The sequence below is a fragment of the Oncorhynchus tshawytscha genome, unplaced genomic scaffold (genome assembly GCF_018296145.1).
Source record: "Oncorhynchus tshawytscha isolate Ot180627B unplaced genomic scaffold, Otsh_v2.0 Un_contig_4324_pilon_pilon, whole genome shotgun sequence".
In the NCBI taxonomy this organism is placed as follows: Eukaryota; Metazoa; Chordata; class Actinopteri; order Salmoniformes; family Salmonidae; genus Oncorhynchus; species Oncorhynchus tshawytscha.
The window spans coordinates 540001-558817 of NW_024609799.1; the positions used below are offsets into that span (position 1 = coordinate 540001).

General features: G+C 43.6%; 3 protein-coding genes across 4 annotated transcripts in view; 1 reads left to right on the top strand and 2 right to left on the bottom strand.

Moving 5' to 3' along the window:
* Positions 1-92, top strand: part of LOC121845929 (guanine nucleotide-binding protein G(o) subunit alpha-like) — a 63586-nt gene extending 63494 nt beyond the window's left edge. For both annotated transcript variants that reach the window (XR_006082861.1, XM_042318272.1), the window contains one exon: positions 1-92. This exon is cut by the window's left edge. The gene's annotated coding sequence lies outside the window, so the exon portion shown is untranslated.
* Positions 93-889: 797 nt separating this feature from the next.
* On the bottom strand, positions 890-2770 carry npb (neuropeptide B). Its single transcript, XM_024405664.2, has 2 exons — positions 2129-2770; positions 890-1470 (listed from the first exon to the last, which is right to left on the bottom strand). Exons 1-2 carry the CDS (start codon positions 2396-2398, stop codon positions 1342-1344), a joined length of 399 nt encoding a protein of 132 aa, XP_024261432.1. The 5' UTR covers positions 2399-2770; the 3' UTR covers positions 890-1341.
* A 3010-nt stretch (positions 2771-5780) lies between these two features.
* Positions 5781-18817, bottom strand: sgsh (N-sulfoglucosamine sulfohydrolase (sulfamidase); the record flags this gene model as incomplete). The annotated part of the gene is given in 7 exon segments (XM_042318289.1): positions 5781-6717; positions 6979-7080; positions 10468-10674; positions 14615-14771; positions 16798-17046; positions 18378-18459; positions 18603-18817. Coding segments are annotated over 7 exon segments (1121 nt in total), but the record flags the coding sequence as incomplete, so codon positions are not given.

The window sequence follows — 18817 nt, forward strand, 5'->3', positions numbered from 1 at the left end:
TTAAGTTGCTCAACAGACAAGTATCTGTTGGAAGACTATTTCTATCAAACTATTGTCTAAGCATTTGAGAAATAAAATCTTACCATTATGTATTTATAAGAATCATTCCTAATTGTGCCCGTTTATGGGGATATTGGGGGGTAAAAAAGTACCTTTTTATGTAGGCCTTGTAGTATTTAAATTCTGTTTTATATGCTTCTGTCATCTAACATTTTAATCTTGAGTTTTTGGGTTGAGATTTGGAGACAGAATTGGATTATAATTCAGTTGATCTTGTGAAATAACTTGACCTTGGTGTCTTCAGATTAATTGGCTATGCCGATGAAATAATTATTTGAATGTTTCGGAGTCGTTTGTTTACTGGCCGTGTCGTCATTTTTAGGAAGTAAACAAAGCAGATTTAAGTAATAAGGCCTGAGGGCGGTGTGGTATATATGCAATATACCACGGCTAAGGGCTGTTCTTAAGCACGACACACTGAGGAGTGCCTTGATACAGCCCTTAGCCGTGGTATATTGGCCATATACAACAAACCCCTGAGGTGCCTTATTGCTGTTATAAACTTTGTTACCAATGTAATTCGAACAGTACTTGTTGTCATACTCATGGTATATGGTCTGATATACCATGGCTTTCAGCCAATCAGCATTCAGGGCTCTAACTACCCAGTTTAGAATAGGCTATGTAGTGCAACTGACTGCAGAAAAATTTGCTTCAGTGAAAAACATTGTCAGGATGAAAATACTTCAATATAAGTGATTTCTGTTGCTGAGGCTTCGAAATAGGCTAGGTCCAACTGCACAAAAGAACATCTTCATTTGTTTCCACAATGAATATGTAGCCTAGGCTACTATCAGTCAAGCATAAATACAAATGTACACCAACCAAATTAGCAATATTTGTTCATTTTAATAAAATAAATAAAAGTACTTGGACAGGTTCTGCTCAGCAGGCAACGATTTATGAACATGTAATAATAGCCTACATTAGGCAACGCAGGTAACCTACAAGGGAGGGTCTGGGTGGGGGTCGGCATAGGAGTATAGGGGAGTGTGGGGGGGGACAAAAGATAGCTTTGTAGCCTAGTAACAACGTTCTCTCACACACATTTCACTTTGGGTTTTTCGTTGTCTTTTTTTTGTTTTGTTGTACACCGCTAGTATTAAACAGACATTATTCACATCCGTTTTTTTATATATATATATATAAATGATGAGAAAACATTCAATGTCATCATCAATCACCGGTCCTTTTTCCTCTCACGCTGCCTGCGTTCTCGCCCGTCTACACCTCGCGGAAAGTCAACTGTTGTTGTTGGCGCCGGCGGGAGATTGGTTGGTCTCACGCGGCCAGGCAGTCCAGCGTGTCCAGGGAGAGGAACACGTCAGCCTTGCACTGGAACGTACTGGTCCCGTCCCGCAGCAGCTCGCAGCTCTTCAGGTTGGGAGAGATGTCTGTCACACAGATAGCCTGAGACAGAAACGGCGAGTTAAATTATGTTCAGTCATTAATTGTGGCACATTAAAGTAGACCTGTTTGGGGAAAATGTGCTGAAATTTAGAAAAATAGAAATGGATACAAATGTTCAAGAAATGAAAATGATTTGTACTTATTGTCACATTGAAATATAGCCCGACTACTGAGACATTTTGTCTTGTCAAAGGTTGGTTTTAGTTCAGTTTTTGTCACATTCAGGTTACTATTTATAGGCTATTATTCAAGTAGGTCTAGCCTATAGTCTACAATGTATTTTATCGGGTATAAAGACTGCTTAAACGGTTTAATTTCTCTGACAGTAGGCAAGTTGCGCGTCTCTTTGGTGCTGAAGGACAGCGCCTTTTACGCAGTGGTCTGATATCTGGCGCGCTACTTCCAATTTATATAATCTCACGTTTAAAAGATGTTTCAACTTTTAAATGTGACTACGGCACTTTGCCCCCCAAAAATACATTGTCAAATTTGGCCATTGTTATAATGGTAATCAATTCACTTCATTAATTTGCGTGCAGGTAGAATCTCAGCAGAAATGTACTGTATTTTACCACATATAGACCTAATAGGGCCTCTCTTTGGGTTCCATCTACCTTAGACTTTAATTCAACGATTTTACCTCGCAAATCACACTTACCATGTTTTTGAGCACCGGGGTCTGTCGGTTACCGTCAGTCACCAAGTTGTTCTCGGTGCCGGTGTTCTCCCCGCTGTCCATCACCGTTTCTTCTGACTCAGACCTCCGGATGTACGGGGACCTCCGGATCCCGGACAGCAGACCCGAGGCTCGGCCGACCGAGTGGTAGCTCGGTCCGGTGGACTGCTTGTACCACGCCTCGATAGGGTGGCACGAGATAAGCATGGAGATACCGACGCACACCACGGCGAATCTAACAGACCTCTCCATCTCGTGACGCCTTTTTTACGCAGCTGGATGGAATGTTGGTTCGGTTTGGTTGGTTCGGTTGGTTGGTTCGGTTCGGTTGGTTGGTTCGGTTGTCGTCGGGATGTTTTTGGTTCTTCTGTTCTTGTCTTCTTCTCTGGTGAGCTGTAGCCTAGGTTACCAATATCAACGGACGTTCTTGTTGGCGGGTTCTTCCGTTGGTTGGGTGTTCTCGAATGTTGTGACCGTTTTATATAGGCGCGCGGCGCGATCGTGACCTGTCAATTGGATCAGAAAGATTGAATGATTCATCTTTACGCACGCAGATGAACAATCCAATCCGGATGTATTGCGTTTTCTCTTTACCCCTGTGTTTGGGGAGGTTGACATAGTGACATCACACCGATCCTCATCTGTTTCTTGAAAACTAGAAAGTAAATTACGTTTATTGGCATATGACTTGAATTTCGTCATAAATGGTCCAGCTTCAGATGCTTTAACTTTACAGAAATGGGATAGAGAGAGAGAGACAGGAGAGAGACAGGAGAGAGACAGGAGAGAGACAGGAGAGAGACAGGAGAGAGACAGGAGAGAGACAGGAGAGAGACAGGAGAGAGACAGGAGAGGAGAGAGAGACAGGAGAGAGACAGGAGAGAGACAGGAGAGAGACAGGAGAGAGACAGGAGAGAGACAGGAGAGAGACAGGAGAGAGACAGGAGAGAGACAGGAGAGAGAGACAGGAGAGAGACAGGGAGAGAGAGACAGGAGAGAGACAGGAGAGAGACAGGAGAGAGACAGGAGAGAGACAGGGAGAGAGACAGGAGAGAGACAGGAGAGAGAGAGAGACAGGAGAGAGACAGGAGAGAGACAGAGAGAGACAGGAGAGAGACAGGAGAGAGACAGGAGAGAGACAGGAGAGAGACAGGAGAGAGACAGGAGAGAGACAGGAGAGAGACAGGAGAGACAGGAGAGAGACAGGAGAGAGAGACAGGAGAGAGACAGGAGAGAGACAGGAGAGAGACAGGAGAGAGACAGGAGAGAGACAGGAGAGAGACAGGAGAGAGAGAGGACAGGAGAGAGACAGGGAGAGAGACAGGAGAGAGAGACAGGAGAGAGACAGGAGAGAGACAGGAGAGAGACAGAGGAGAGAGACAGGAGAGAGACAGGAGAGAGACAGAGAGAGAGACAGGAGAGAGACAGGGAGAGACAGAGACAGGAGAGAGAGAGACAGGAGAGAGACAGGAGAGAGACAGAGAGAGAGACAGGAGAGAGACAGGAGAGAGACAGGAGAGAGACAGGAGAGAGACAGGAGAGAGACAGGAGAGAGACAGGAGAGAGAGACAGGAGAGAGACAGGAGAGAGACAGGAGAGAGACAGGAGAGAGAGACAGGAGAGAGACAGGAGAGAGACAGGAGAGAGACAGGAGAGAGACAGGAGAGAGACAGGAGAGAGACAGGAGAGAGACAGGAGAGAGAGAGAGAGAGACAGGAGAGAGACAGGAGAGAGAGACAGGAGAGAGACAGGAGAGAGACAGGAGAGAGACAGGAGAGAGACAGGAGAGAGACAGGAGAGAGACAGGAGAGAGACAGGGAGAGAGACAGGAGAGAGAGACAGGAGAGAGACAGGAGAGAGACAGAGAGAGACAGGAGAGAGAGACAGGAGAGAGACAGGAGAGAGAGAGACAGGAGAGAGACAGAGAGAGAGACAGGAGAGAGACAGGAGAGAGACAGGAGAGAGAGAGAGAGAGACAGGAGAGAGACAGGAGAGAGACAGGAGAGAGAGAGAGAGAGGAGGAGAGAGACAGGAGAGAGACAGGAGAGAGACAGGAGAGAGAGACAGGAGAGAGACAGAGAGAGAGAGACAGGAGAGAGACAGGAGAGAGACAGGAGAGAGACAGGAGAGAGAGAGAAAGACAGGAGAGAGACAGGAGAGAGACAGGAGAGAGACAGGAGAGAGAGAGAGAGAGACAGGAGAGAGACAGGAGAGAGACAGCCCACTGAATGGATTAGGAAATGTGTTCAAGTGCTCGTAAATTATAGGCTTTCCTAAAAAGCACACGTTTTCAGTTGTTAGTTTATCCTTCTGTAGAACCCCGTACCTCCACAACAGTGTAATAAAAGATCCCCATTTTTAGATAACAGCCTATATAACCAATGAATGGTGTGGCTGCTGAACAAGTTGAGACTAAATGACTTGGTGTTACCTTAGATTCTAAACTGTCATGGTCAAAACATAAATATTCAACGGTTGTAAAGATGGGGAGAGGTCTGTCTGTCCGTAATAAATAATGATCTGCTTTTATGACACCTCACTCCAAAAAGCAAGTGTGGGCTCTAGTTTAATCTTCTCTTGATTATTGCCCAGTCGTGTGGTCAAGCTGCAGTTGGCCCAGAACAGAGCGGCACGTCTTGCTCTTCATTGTAATCAGAGGGCTCAATTTACACACAGGTCTGACACACACACTTAACCCACTAGACATGTCACCAGGGGTCTTTTGTTTTACAGTCCCCAAATACTGAACAAATTCAAGAAAGCGTACAGTATTATATAGTCATTATTGAAGGGAACTCCCATCTCTTATTGCTGAAAAGAACAGCAAACCTGGTTTAAAAAAACAGATAAAGCAACACCAAGGCACAACGCCTCTCCCCGATGTGATAGTTTGGGTGTACTGTATGTATTGATATGTAGGCTACATGTGCCATTTAAAAAAAAATGATGTTCTGTCCTTGAGCTGTTCTTGTCTATTACTGTTCTGTATTGTCATGGTTTGTGTTGGACCCCAGGAAGAGGAGCTGATGCTATCAGCTAATGGGGATCCTCATTAAATACCACCTTGTCATCCATACATGACCAAATGGGAATATAATAATTAACTTTTTATTTTTTAAACTAGGTTAACTTAAAAGTGCTGATCAAAGGCCATCTCCAATATCATCAATAATCTGACCAAATAACGCGACTGGAACTGAGTAGTCTGATTTAAAACGAATCGCTGAATCAAATCGTCTGTGGTTCTTGTGATTCAGCCGGATCTGATGGTAGCCGACTTGTGTGATCCACATGCAACAGGCTGATATAATATAGCCTAGAAACAATCCTAGAATTTCCTCTTGGACTATAAAATATGTTTTCAGTGCACTGTTAGGCCTACGTAGCCTATCACACATGCGTTTTTCATCAGAAATAATTAACACAAGCTTGGAATGAAAAGGTCTGTTAGTAAAACAGAACATTTCTGTTTCCTTCTTACATTTCCGTTCATCCCATCCCCAAATATAAGTTTGATACCCAAGAGAGAGAGAGAGACTTTAAACCGTGATGCTCCAACTAGTTCATAGAACTATATCAGCTTTTAAGAACTTAAATACAGATGACATTATGATGAAATAAACAACAAACAGGAGAAGCAAAAAAATACTTTATTTGACAAAATACATCAAATCCCAACGACATCTAGATGTTGTCAAACTGACATCATACAAAACATACATCAAATCCCAACGACATCTAGATGTTGTCAAACTGACATCATACAAAACATACATCAAATCCCAACGACATCTAGATGTTGTCAAACTGACATCATACAAAACATACATTGTATGAAATCCAGAACATTTGCACTGAAGCTTGTTTTGTTTTTCAGCCATCGATGGTCTTAATCACAACCCATAGTTCTTCCTGTTCAGGTCACGAGGTGGTTTCTGGTCAAAACTCCTGGCCCTATAGTCATAACTCATGGGTTATAACTCACATTAAAATAAAGACAGCTGTGGCTGGCACAAAATCCCCAAGTACCCCTTTAATGGCCACATGTACTCTTAATGGTCACATGTACTCTTAATGGCCACATGTACTCTTAATGGCCACATGTACTCTTAATGGCCACATGTACTCTTAATGGCCACATGTACTCTTAATGGCCACATGTACTCTTAATGGCCACATGTACTCTTAATGGCCACGTACTCTTAACCTCTACCTGGTACAGCCAGAAAAGGATGGGTCATCGTTGGAGCCGGATTCCTCTCCATCTTACTTCCTAGAGTCCTTCTTTCTAGGGAGATGTTCCTGGCCACTGTGATTCTTCTTCTGCATTGATTGCTCTGTGGAGGTTCAGGCCGGCTAACTATGAATCACACTGTGACTACTGCTGATGTTAAAAGGGCTTTATAAAATAAATATGATTGGATCCACAATAAATCAAAGTCCAGTTGTGGTCTAGTTGCGGTCAGAGTCCGTTGTAGAGCGGTCGACAGTGTGGTTCCAGTTTGTCCTCCAGCACAGCGTCTGGTCCACAGACCCACGGATCCCCAGTGTCCCACTGCCACTTCAGCAGCCTGGCAACATTACATTAGGAAATAATTACCATAACAAATAACATAAGCTATAACATAAGAAATACCCCCAAGGGGAAAATGGTTTGGCTTTCTCGAAATTCCCAAGTTTGTGTTTGAAGAATTCCATATTTCTTGCTTATTCCATCCTGGTTCTGGGAATCTTCCAAACCGGATTTCTGGGAATTTTGCAACCCTCCATAATATCCATATCAATGATACAATAATCGATCCATAATATCCCTATAGAACAGTAATACTAACCTGTCTCTGAGGCTCTCCAGGACCGGGGCGAGAGCCGGGTCCCCAGCCAGGTTCACAGCCTCCTCTGGGTCCGACCGCAAGTCAAAAAGCTCCCAGCGGTCCCTGTAGTAGTCATAGAAATAGAATGAATTTCCAGGGTTAGAGGTTCCAAGGCCATTCTATTCATTATATTTCTATGGTAATAGTAGTATCATAGATATAGAACCCTTTATTTTATATTGTATAGCCTTTATATTGTTTATAGACTCCGATGCTTTATATTGTATATAGAACCCTTTATTTTATATTGTATAGTTTTATATTGTATAGTTTTATATTGTATAGTTTTATATTGTATAGTTTTATATTATATATAGAACCCTTTATTTTATATTGTATAGTTTTATATTGTATAGTTTTATATTGTATATAGAATCCTATCCTTTATATTGTATAGTTTTATATTATATATAGAACCCTTTATTTTATATTGTATAGTTTTATATTGTATATAGAATCCTATCCTTTATATTGTATAGTTTTATATTATATAGTTTTATAGTTTTATATTGTATATAGAATCCTATCCTTTATATTGTATAGTTTTATATTGTATATAGAACCCTTTATTTTATATTGTATAGTTTTATATTGTATAGTTTTTATATTGTATATAGAATCCTATGCTTTATATTGTATAGTTTTATATTGTATATAGACTCCTATCCTTTATATTGTATAGCCTTTATATTGTATATAGAACCCTTTATTTTATATTGTATAGTTTTTATATTGTATGGTTTCATTTCTATGGTAATGAAAATGGTACTACTGTTCTTATACCGCTACATAATAGATAATAATTAAGGCCCAAAGGTGTGTGTGGTCTATTGACATATCCCTCAACCCCCCCGAGGTGCCTTATTGCTATTATAAACTGGTTACCAACATCAATAGAACAGTAAACAAGTATTTTTGCACAACCGTGGTATATTGAAGCAATAAGGCACGAGGGGGTGTGGTATATGGCCAATATACCATGGCCAAGGGCTGTTCTTATGCACGACGCATCGCAGAGTGCCCGGATACAGCCCGTAGCCATGGTATATGGGGCGGTAGGGTAGCCTAGTGGCTAGAGCGTTGGACTAGCAGCTGAAAGGTTGCAAGTTCAAATCCCCGAGCTGACATAGTACAAATCTGTCGTTCTGCCCTGAACAGGCAGTTAACCCACTGTTCCCCGGTAGGCTGTCATTGAAAATAAGAATTTGTTCTTAACTGACTTGCCTAGTTAAAAAAAAATAATAATAATTAAATATTGGCTATACCGCAAACCCCCGAGGTGCCTTTTGCTATTATAAACTGGTTACCAATGTAATTAGAGCAGTAAAAATACATGTTGTCATCATACATGTGGTGTACGGTCTGATAGACCACGGATGTCAGCCAATCAGCATTCAGGGCTGGAACCACACAGTTTATAATGTCTGATATACCACGGATGTCAGCCAATCAGCATTCAGGGCTGGAACCACACAGTTTATAATGTCTGATATACCACGGATGTCAGCCAATCAGCATTCAGGGCTGGAACCACACAGTTTATAATGTCTGATATACAGTGCATTCGGAAAAGTATTCAGACCCCTTGACTTTTTCCACATTTTGTTACGTTACAGCCTTATTCTAAAATGGATTAAATCAATAAAAATCCTCAATCTACACACAATACCCTGTAATGACAAAGTGAAAACAGGTTTTTAGACATAAAAAACAGATACCTTACTTACATAATTATTCAGAACCTTTGCTATGAGACTCAAAATTGAGCTCCGGTCCTTTCTGTTTCCATTGATCATCCTTGAGATGTTTCTACAACTTGAATTTACCACAGGCGGACTCCAATCAATTGATTGGACATGATTTGGAAAGGCACACACCTGTCTACATAAGGTCCAACAGTTGACAGTGCATGTCAAAGCAAAAACCAAGCCATGAGGTTGAAGGATTTGTCCTTAGAGTTTCAAGACAGGATTGTGTCGGGGCACAGATCTGGGGAAGGGTACCAAAACATTTATGCAGCATTGATGGTCCCCAAGAACAGTGGCATCCATCATTCTTAAATGGAGGAAGTTTAGAACCACCAAGACTCTTGCTAGAGCTGACCGCCCGGCCAAACTGAGCAATCGGGGAAAAGGGCCCAAGTCAGGGTGGTGACCAAGAACCCAATGGTCACTCTGACAGAGCTCCACAGTTCCTCTGTGGAGATGGGAGAAACTTCCAGAAGGGCAACCATCTCTGCAGCACTCCACCAAGCAGGCCTTTATGAGTAAAGGGTCTGAATACTTATGTAAATGTGTTATTTCAGTTATTTTATTCACAAACATTTCTAAAAACCTGTTTTTGCTTTATCATCATGGTGTGTAGATTGATGAGAAAAAACAACAATTTAATCCATTTTAGAATAAGGCTGTAACGTAACAAAATGTGGAAAAAGTCAAGGGGTCTGAATACTTTCCAAATGCACTGTACATACGGCTGAAAAGTTGTTTCAGCCAATCAGCATCCAGGACCCAAAGATCCCGGTTTATAGTCTAGTATAATAGTGTTCGATGTATCGGTCTAAGCTCCTGACTCCGAACCACAAACGCCACCGCAGCGACGGGGGTTCTCTGGGGTTTCTACTCCCCTCACTATGTCTATCTGTCCTCCTCACTATGTCTATCTGTCCTCCTCACTATGTCTATCTGTCCTCCTCACTATGTCTATCTGTCCTCCTCACTATGTCTATCTGTCCTCCTCACTATGTCTATCTGTCCTCCTCACTATGTCTATCTGTCCTCCTCACTATGTCTATCTGTCCTCCTCACTATGTCTATCTGTCCTCCTCACTATGTCTATCTGTCCTCCTCACTATGTCTATCTGTCCTCCTCACTATGTCTATCTGTCCTCCTCACTATGTCTATCTGTCCTCCTCACTATGTCTATCTGTCCTCTCTAAACTCAGATACATAAAGGGATCTCCTTCAAAAAGTACCTGTAGTAGTACTGTTGCAGGGTCTTGAACCAGCCTGTGGGCCGTCTGGCCTGGGTGTTATTCAGATATATAATAGTGTAAAATATAGTATACTAGTGTATAATATATTATACTAGTGTGTAATATAATAGTGTAAAATATAATATAGTATACTAGTGTATAATATAATAGTGTAAAATATAGTTTAATAGTTTATAATATAATAGTGTATAATATAATAGTGTATAGTATAATATAGTATACTAGTGTATAATATAATAGTGTAAAATATAGTATACTAGTGTATAATATAATAGTGTAAAATATAGTATAATAGTGTATAATAATATAATAGTGTATAATATAGTATAATAGTGTATAATATAATAGTGTATAATATAGTATACTCGTGTATAATATAATAGTGTATAATATAGTATACTCGTGTATAATATAATAGTGTATAATATAGTGTATAATAGTATTTTACCAGTACCTGTAGTAGTATTGTTGCAGGGTCTTGAACCAGCCTGTGGGCCGTCCGGTCAGGGTGTTGTTCAACAGGTCCTGGAAGGTGGGAGAGACGTAGAAGTCCTGGTCTATGGGGAAGGGCATGCGGTAGTGGAGGTTGTGGAGCAGGCGGTACGCCCCCTGGTGGATGGAGCGGATAGGGTAGTACATGGTCACCTCATGGAGGGACTGGCTGCCGTAGACAGTGCGGAAGAACAAAGAAAACATTTAAAAAGCACTAATCCAAAGTACAGTGTAGTAATGAGTAATCGTTAGACTGAAATAATAATAAACAGTAATAAGGACCCTGTAATCACAATACTCGTTAGACTGAAATAATAATGAAACAGTAATAAGGACCCTGTAATCACAATACTCGTTAGACTGAAATAATAATAAACAGTAATAAGGACCCTGTAATCACAATACTCGTTAGACTGAAATAATAATAAACAGTAATAAGGACCCTGTAATCACAATACTGAAACAGTTAGACTGAAATAATAATAAACAGTAATAAGGACCCTGTAATCACAATACTGAAATAATAATAAACAGTTAGACTGAAATAATAATAAACAGTAATAAGGACCCTGTAATCACAATACTCAGTTAGACTGAAATAATAATAAACAGTAATAAGGACCCTGTAATCACAATACTCGTTAGACTGAAATAATAATAAACAGTAATAAGGACCCTGTAATCACAATACTAGACTGAAATAATAATAAACAGTTAGACTGAAATAATAATGAAACAGTAATAAGGACCCTGTAATCACAATACTCGTTAGACTGAAATAATAATAAACAGTAATAAGGACCCTGTAATCACAATACTCGTTAGACTGAAATAATAATAAACAGTAATAAGGACCCTGTAATCACAATACTCGTTAGACTGAAATAATAATAAACAGTAATAAGGACCCTGTAATCACAATACTCGTTAGACTGAAATAATAATAAACAGTAATAAGGACCCTGTAATCACAATACTCGTTAGACTGAAATAATAATAAACAGTAATAAGGACCCTGTAATCACAATACTCGTTAGACTGAAATAATAATAAACAGTAATAAGGACCCTGTAATCACAATAACTGAAATAATAATAAACAGTAATAAGGACCCTGTAATCACAATACTCGTTAGACTGAAATAATAATGAAACAGTAATAAGGACCCTGTAATCACAATACTCGTTAGACTGAAATAATAATAAACAGTAATAAGGACCCTGTAATCACAATACTCGTTAGACTGAAATAATAATAAACAGTAATAAGGACCCTGTAATCACAATACTCGTTAGACTGAAATAATAATGAAACAGTAATAAGGACCCTGTAATCACAATACTCGTTAGACTGAAATAATGAAATAATAAACAGTAATAAATAATAATAAACAGTAATAAGGACCCTGTAATCACAATACTCGTTAGACTGAAATAATAATAAACAGTAATAAGGACCCTGTAATCACAATACTCGTTAGACTGAAATAATAATAAACAGTAATAAGGACTGAAATAATGAAATAATAAACAGTAATAAGGACCCTGTAATCACAATACTCTGTTAGACTGAAATAAGGACTGAAATAACTAATAAACAGTAATAAGGACCCTGTAACCGTTAGACTGAAATAATAATAAACAGTAATAAGGACCCTGTAATCACAATACTCGTTAGACTGAAATAATAATAAACAGTAATAAGGGTAACCCTGTAGACTGAAATAATAATAAACAGTAATAAGGACCCTGTAATCACAATACAAAATAATAATAAAAAGTAATAAGGAGTAATCACAATACGTTAGACTGAAATAATAATAAACAGTAATAAGGACCCTGTAATCACGTTAGACTGAAATAATAATAAACAGTAATAAGGACTGTAATCACAATACTCGTTAGACTGAAATAATAATAAACAGTAATAAGGACCCTGTAATCACAATACTCGTTAGACTGAAATAATAATAAACAGTAATAAGGACCCTGTAATCACAATACGTTAGACTGAAATAATAATAAACAGTAATAAGGACCCTGTAATCACAATACTATGGACTGAAATAATAATAAACAGTAATCACACTAGACTGAAATAATAATAAACAGTAATAAGGACCCTGTAATCACAATACTCGTTAGACTGAAATAATAATAAACAGTCACACTAAGGACCCTGTAATCACACTATGGGCCAGTTGAAATAATAATAAACACTATGGGCCAGTTCACACTATGGGCCAATAATAATAAACAGTAATAAGGACCCTGTAATCACACTATGTTAGACTGGGCCAGTTCACACTATGGGCCAGTTAGACTGAAATAATAATAAACAGTAATAAGGGCCAGTTCACACTAATAAGGGCCAGTAATCAAAGTGTTACCTAATACACACAAAGAAAGAACTATGGGCCAGTTCACACTATGGGCCAGTTCACACTATGGGCCAGTTCACTATGGGCCAGTTCACACTATGGGCCAGTTCACACTATGGGCCAGTTCACACAGTTCACACTATGGGCCAGTTCACACTATGGGCCAGTTCACACTATGGGCCAGTTCACACTATGGGCCAGTTCACACGGGCCAGTTCACACTATGGGCCAGTTCACACTATGGGCCAGTTCACACTATGGGCCAGTTCACACTATGGGCCAGTTCACACTATGGGCCAGTTCACACTATGGGCCAGTTCACACTATGGGCCAGTTCACACTATGGGCCAGTTTCCCGGACACAGATTCTAACTAGTCCTGAACTAAAAATCATCCTCAACGGAGAATCTGCATGGAACATGCTGTTAAGTCCAGGACTACAGTAGGTGTAATCACAGTGTCTGGGAAATCACCCTATATATATATATATATATATATATATATATCAGTCGGGGGAGGGTTTTACCTGGCATAGACAGTGTGCCTGGCAGCAGGTGAGGGTTTTACCTGGCATAGACAGTGTGCCTGGCAGCGGGTGAGGGTTTTACCTGGCATAGACAGTGTGCCAGGCAGCGGGTGAGGGTTTTACCTGGCATAGACAGTGTGCCAGGCAGTGGGTGAGGGTTTTACCTGGCATAGACGGTGTGCCAGGCAGTGGGGTGAGGGTTTTACCTGGCGTAGACAGTGTGCCAGGCAGTGGGGGAGGGTTTTACCTGGCATAGACAGTGTGCCTGGCAGCAGGTGAGGGTTTTACCTGGCATAGACAGTGTGCCAGGCAGTGGGTGAGGGTTTTACCTGGCATAGACAGTGTGCCAGGCAGCGGGTGAGGGTTTTTACCTGGCATAGACGGTGTGCCAGGCAGCGGGGGAGGGTTTTACCTGGCATAGACGGTGTGCCAAGCAGTGGGGAGGGTTTTACCTGGCATAGAGGCAGTGGGTGAGGGTTTTACCTGGCATAGACTGTGTGCCAGGCAGGGGTGAGGGTTTTACCTGGCATAGACGGTGTGCCAGGCAGCGGGTGAGGGTTTTACCTGGCATAGACAGTGTGCCAGGCAGCGGGTGAGGGTTTTACCTGGCATAGACAGTGTGCCAGGCAGTGGGGGAGGGTTTTTTACCTGAGGGTTTTACCTGGCATAGACAGTGTGCCAGGGGTGAGGGTTTTACCTGGCATAGACGGTGTGCCAGGCAGCGGGTGAGGTTTTTTACCTGGCATAGACGGTGTGCCAAGCAGTGGGGGAGGTTTTACCTGGCGTAGATGGGTGAGGGTTTTACCTGGCATAGACTGTGTGCCAGGCAGCGGGTGAGGGTTTTACCTGGCATAGACGGTGTGCCAGGCAGCAGGTGAGGGTTTTACCTGGCATAGACAGTGTGCCAGGCAGCGGGTGAGGGTTTTACCTGGCGTAGACAGTGTGCCTGGCAGCGGGTGAGGGTTTTACCTGGCGTAGACAGTGTGCCAGGCAGCGGGTGAGGGTTTTACCTGGCGTAGACGGTGGGTGAGGGTTTTACCTGGCATAGACAGTGTGCCAGGCAGTGGGTGAGGGTTTTACCTGGCATAGACAGTGTGCCAGGCAGCGGGTGAGGGTTTTACCTGGCATAGACAGTGTGCCAGGCAGCGGGTGAGGGTTTTACCTGGCGTAGACGGTGTGCCAGGCGGTGGGTGAGGGTTTTACCTGGCATAGACAGTGTGCCAGGCAGCAGGTGAGGGTTCGGTGACGAGGGCAGGGAGGAGGGAGCGGCCTGTGAGGCTGACAGGGGTGGTGGGGGTGCCCGGGAGGAAGTATGAGGGGTACGGGATGGAGAACCAGTCCAGTAAGGTGGGGGTGATGTCTGGAGGGAGGTAGAGAGGGAGAGATGGTTAGGTTCTATCACAATTTATCTTCCTGTGACTTCTCACATCCAATTTCCTTGCCTCCTTTAAAGCACATTGGAGGAGAACAAGGTTTTCCCCCTCTGAACTTCTCCACCAATGGGCTTTGAGAAAGAAGAGAGAGGGTGTGAGGAATCGTGGAAAGGCTAATTGAGATTTAAACATAGTGGTTAAATTACTTTTAAAATCCTTTTAAATTCCTCCTTTCCTCGATATCATCTACTGTATCTTGCCTATGCTGCTCTGTACCATCACTCATTCATATATCCTTATGTACATATTCTTTATCCCCTTACACTGTGTATAAGACAGTAGTTTTTTGGAATTGTTAGTTAGATTACTTGCTCGTTATTACTGCATTGTCGGAACTAGAAGCACAAGCATTTCGCTACACTCGCATTAACATCTGCTAACCATGTGTATGTGACAAATAAAATTTGATTTGATTTGATGTGATCTCCCAAACATATACCGTAGAAAGGTAGTTATGTCTCCCCCTAATGGTAACAGTGGTATTACACATGCATCAAGAAATACATCCACACATCCATTAATTCATTCTCCCCAGCTATTATCAGTCAATCCACCAATACCTTCTTCCCTCCTCCATTTTCATCTCTCTCTCTCTTTCCCTCCAACCATCATTCTCTCTCTCTCCCTCCCTCCAACCATCATTCTCTCTCGCTCCCTCCCTCCAACCATCATTCTCTCTCTCTCCCTCCCTCCAACCAACATTCTCTCTCCCTCCCTCCCTCTCTCTCTCCCTCCAACCATCATCTCTCTCTCTCTCCCTCCCTCCAACCAACATTCTCTCTCCCTCCCTCCAACCATCATTCTCTCTCCCTCCCTCCAACCAACATTCTCTCTCCCTCCCTCCAACCATCTCTCTCTCTCTTTCCCTCCAACCATCATTCTCTCTCTCCCTCCCTCCAACCATCACTCTCTCTCTCCCTCCCTCCAACCATCACTCTCTCTCTCTCCTCCCTCCAACCATCACTCTCTCTCTCCCTCCCTCCAACCATCATTCTCTCTCTCCTCCCTCCATCTCTCTCCCCCCCCAACCATCATCTCTCCTCTCCCCCCCTCCAACCATCATCCCCCCCAGTAGGCTGACGTAGGCCTGGCTGGTCCCTCCCCCCATCCCTCCTGCTCCCCCTCTCACCCAGTAGGCTGACGTAGGCCTGGCTGGTCCCTCCCTCCCTCCCCTCTCCTGCTCCCCCTCTCACCCAGTAGGCTGACGTAGGCCTGGCTGGTCCCTCCCTCCCTCCCTCCCTCCCTCTCTCCCCTCTCACCCAGGCTGACGTAGGCCTGGCTGGTCCCTCCCTCCCTCCCTCCCTCCCTCTCACCCAGTAGGCTGACGTAGGCCTGGCTGGTCCCTCCCTCCCTCCCTCTCTCCTGCTCCCCCTCTCACCCAGTAGGCTGACGTAGGCCTGGCTGGTCCCTCCCTCCCTCTCCCCCTCTCACCCAGTAGGCTGACGTAGGCCTGGCTGGTCCCTCCCTCCCTCCTCCCTCCCCCTCCCTCCCTCTCACCCAGTAGGCTGACGTAGGCCTGGCTGGTCCCTCCCTCCCTCCCTCCTCCCTCCCTCTCACCCAGTAGGCTGACGTAGGCCTGGCTGGTCCCTCCCTCCCTCCTCCTCCCTCCCTCTCACCCAGTAGGCTGACGTAGGCCTGGCTGATCTCTCCCTCCCCATCTCTCCTGCTCCCCCTCTCACCCAGTAGGCTGACGTAGGCCTGGCTGGTCCCTCCCCCTCCCTCCTCCCATCCCCCCCTCCCTCCCTCTCACCCAGTAGGCTGACGTAGGCCTGGCTGGTCCCTCCCTCCCTCCTCCTCCCTCCCTCTCACCCAGTAGGCTGACGTAGTCCTGGCTGGTCCCTCCCTCCCTCCCTCCCCCTCCCTCCCTCCTCCTCCCTCCCTCTCTCCTCCTCCCTCCCTCTCACCCAGTAGGCTGACGTAGGCCTGGCTGGTCCCTCCCTCCCTCCCTCTCACCCAGTAGACTGACGTAGGCCTGGCTGGTCCCTCCCTCCCTCTCACCCAGTAGGCTGACGTAGGCCTGGCTGGTTCCTCCCCATCTCTCCCTGTGTTCAGGTGATGACACCAACATGGGTTCTGCGGTGCCTGATCCGTACAGGTTGGTGCGTCCGTTGGGGAAAGGGATGCCGTTATCAGAGCTGTAGATCACCAAGGTGTCATTCTCATAACCAGCCTCCCTCAACTCAGCCAGCACCAGACCAATACCTATGGAAGACAGATGAGGACACGTTGTGAACAGAGCCCCATGGTGGCGGTGGGGTTGTGGTATGGGCGGGCATACGCTACGGACAACGAACACAATTGCATTTTATCGATTGGCAATTTGAATGCACAGAGATACCGTGACGAGATCCTGAGGCCCATTGTGAGGCCCATTTTTTTTTAAGGTAATGTGGCCAACAGATGCATATCTGTATTCCCAGTCATGTGAAATCCATAGATTAGGGCCTAATTTTTATTTTATTTTTTATTTTACCTTTATTTAACTAGGCAAGTCAGTTAAGAACAAATTCTTATTTTCAATGACGGCCTAGGAACAGTGGGTTAACTGCCTGTTCAGGGGCAGAACGACAGATTTGTACCTTGTCAGCTCGGGGGTTTGAACTTGCAACCTTCCGGTTACTAGTCCAACGCTCTAACCACTATATCAACCGACTGGTTTCCTTATATGAACTGTAACTCAGACAAAGTGTTTCAAATTGTTGCGTTTATATTTTTGTTCAGTATAGTTTGTGAAATGTAGAAAACAGAACTCTGAATGGGTCATGTGAGGAGCGATTGCGTTGACTCCCTCCATTAGTTCATTTTGGTAGTGTGTCAATTTATCTGATTATCAGCTGTTGTCAAACACGTGAGGCGGGAAAAGACGAGTGAATTCTACTAGAAATGAGTATGCAGTTTAAGTATGTAGTACGCTAGTGTGGGTATTCGGACACGGCCATGGATGGATTCATGGTGTAGAATCAGACTAATACCTACAGAGGAGAAGTTTACTTGTCATGTATTATCTATGTAATAAATAGATTTCAAATATACGTCTGTGAGTGTTCTTGCATGTGTGTGTCGGTGTGTGTTCCTCTCTCTATTCATATCGGTGTGTGTGTGTGTGAGTTCCTCTCTCTATTCATATCGGTGTGTGTGTGTGTGTCGGTGTGTGTTCCTCTCTCTATTCATATCGGTGTGTGTGTGTGTGTGTGTGTGTTCCTCTCTCTATTCATATCGTGTGTGTTCCTCTCTCTATTCATATCGGTGTGTGTGTGTGTGTCGGTGTGTGTTCCTCTCTCTATTCATATCGGTGTGTGTGTGTGTGTGTGTGTGAGTTCCTCTCTCTATTCATATCGGTGTGTGTGTGTGTGTGTGTGTGTGAGTTCCTCTCTCTATTCATGTCTGTGTGTGTGTTCCTCTCTCTATTCGTGTGTGTGTGTGTTCCTCTCTCTGTTCATGTCGGTGTGTGTGTGTTCCTCTCTCTATTCATGTGTGTGTGTGTGTGTGTGTGTGTGTGTGTGTGTGTGTGTGTGTGTTCTTCCTCCTCTTACCCTGGTCCAGTCTGCTAACTGTAGTGTACTGGGCAGCCAAATCAGCTCTCGCTACAGGGGTGTCTGGGACGAACTGGGGCACCTGGGTAAGTGTTATATTACATATATTATATTCAATGAAATAATTAATGATAGTACTCTCAAATAGCAGGTGGAAAGTGATACACTGTCTTAGAATAGATTAGCGTAGAACAGAGTACAACAGAACCAGCACCAGATCCTTACCTTGACTTGGTCTGGGTTGTAGTATTCTGGCTTCCAATCTGGAATCCTCCCCATTCCACTCTGGCCGTTCCCAAAGTTCTCACAGAATGCTCCGTACTGCGGCTGGGAATGGCCACAGCGGTGGGTGTCGTGGAACGCCACATACAAGAAGAACGGTCTCTCTTCCTCTTCCTTTCTCTGGGTCTGGAAGAACTTCCTGACCAGTAGTTTGATCC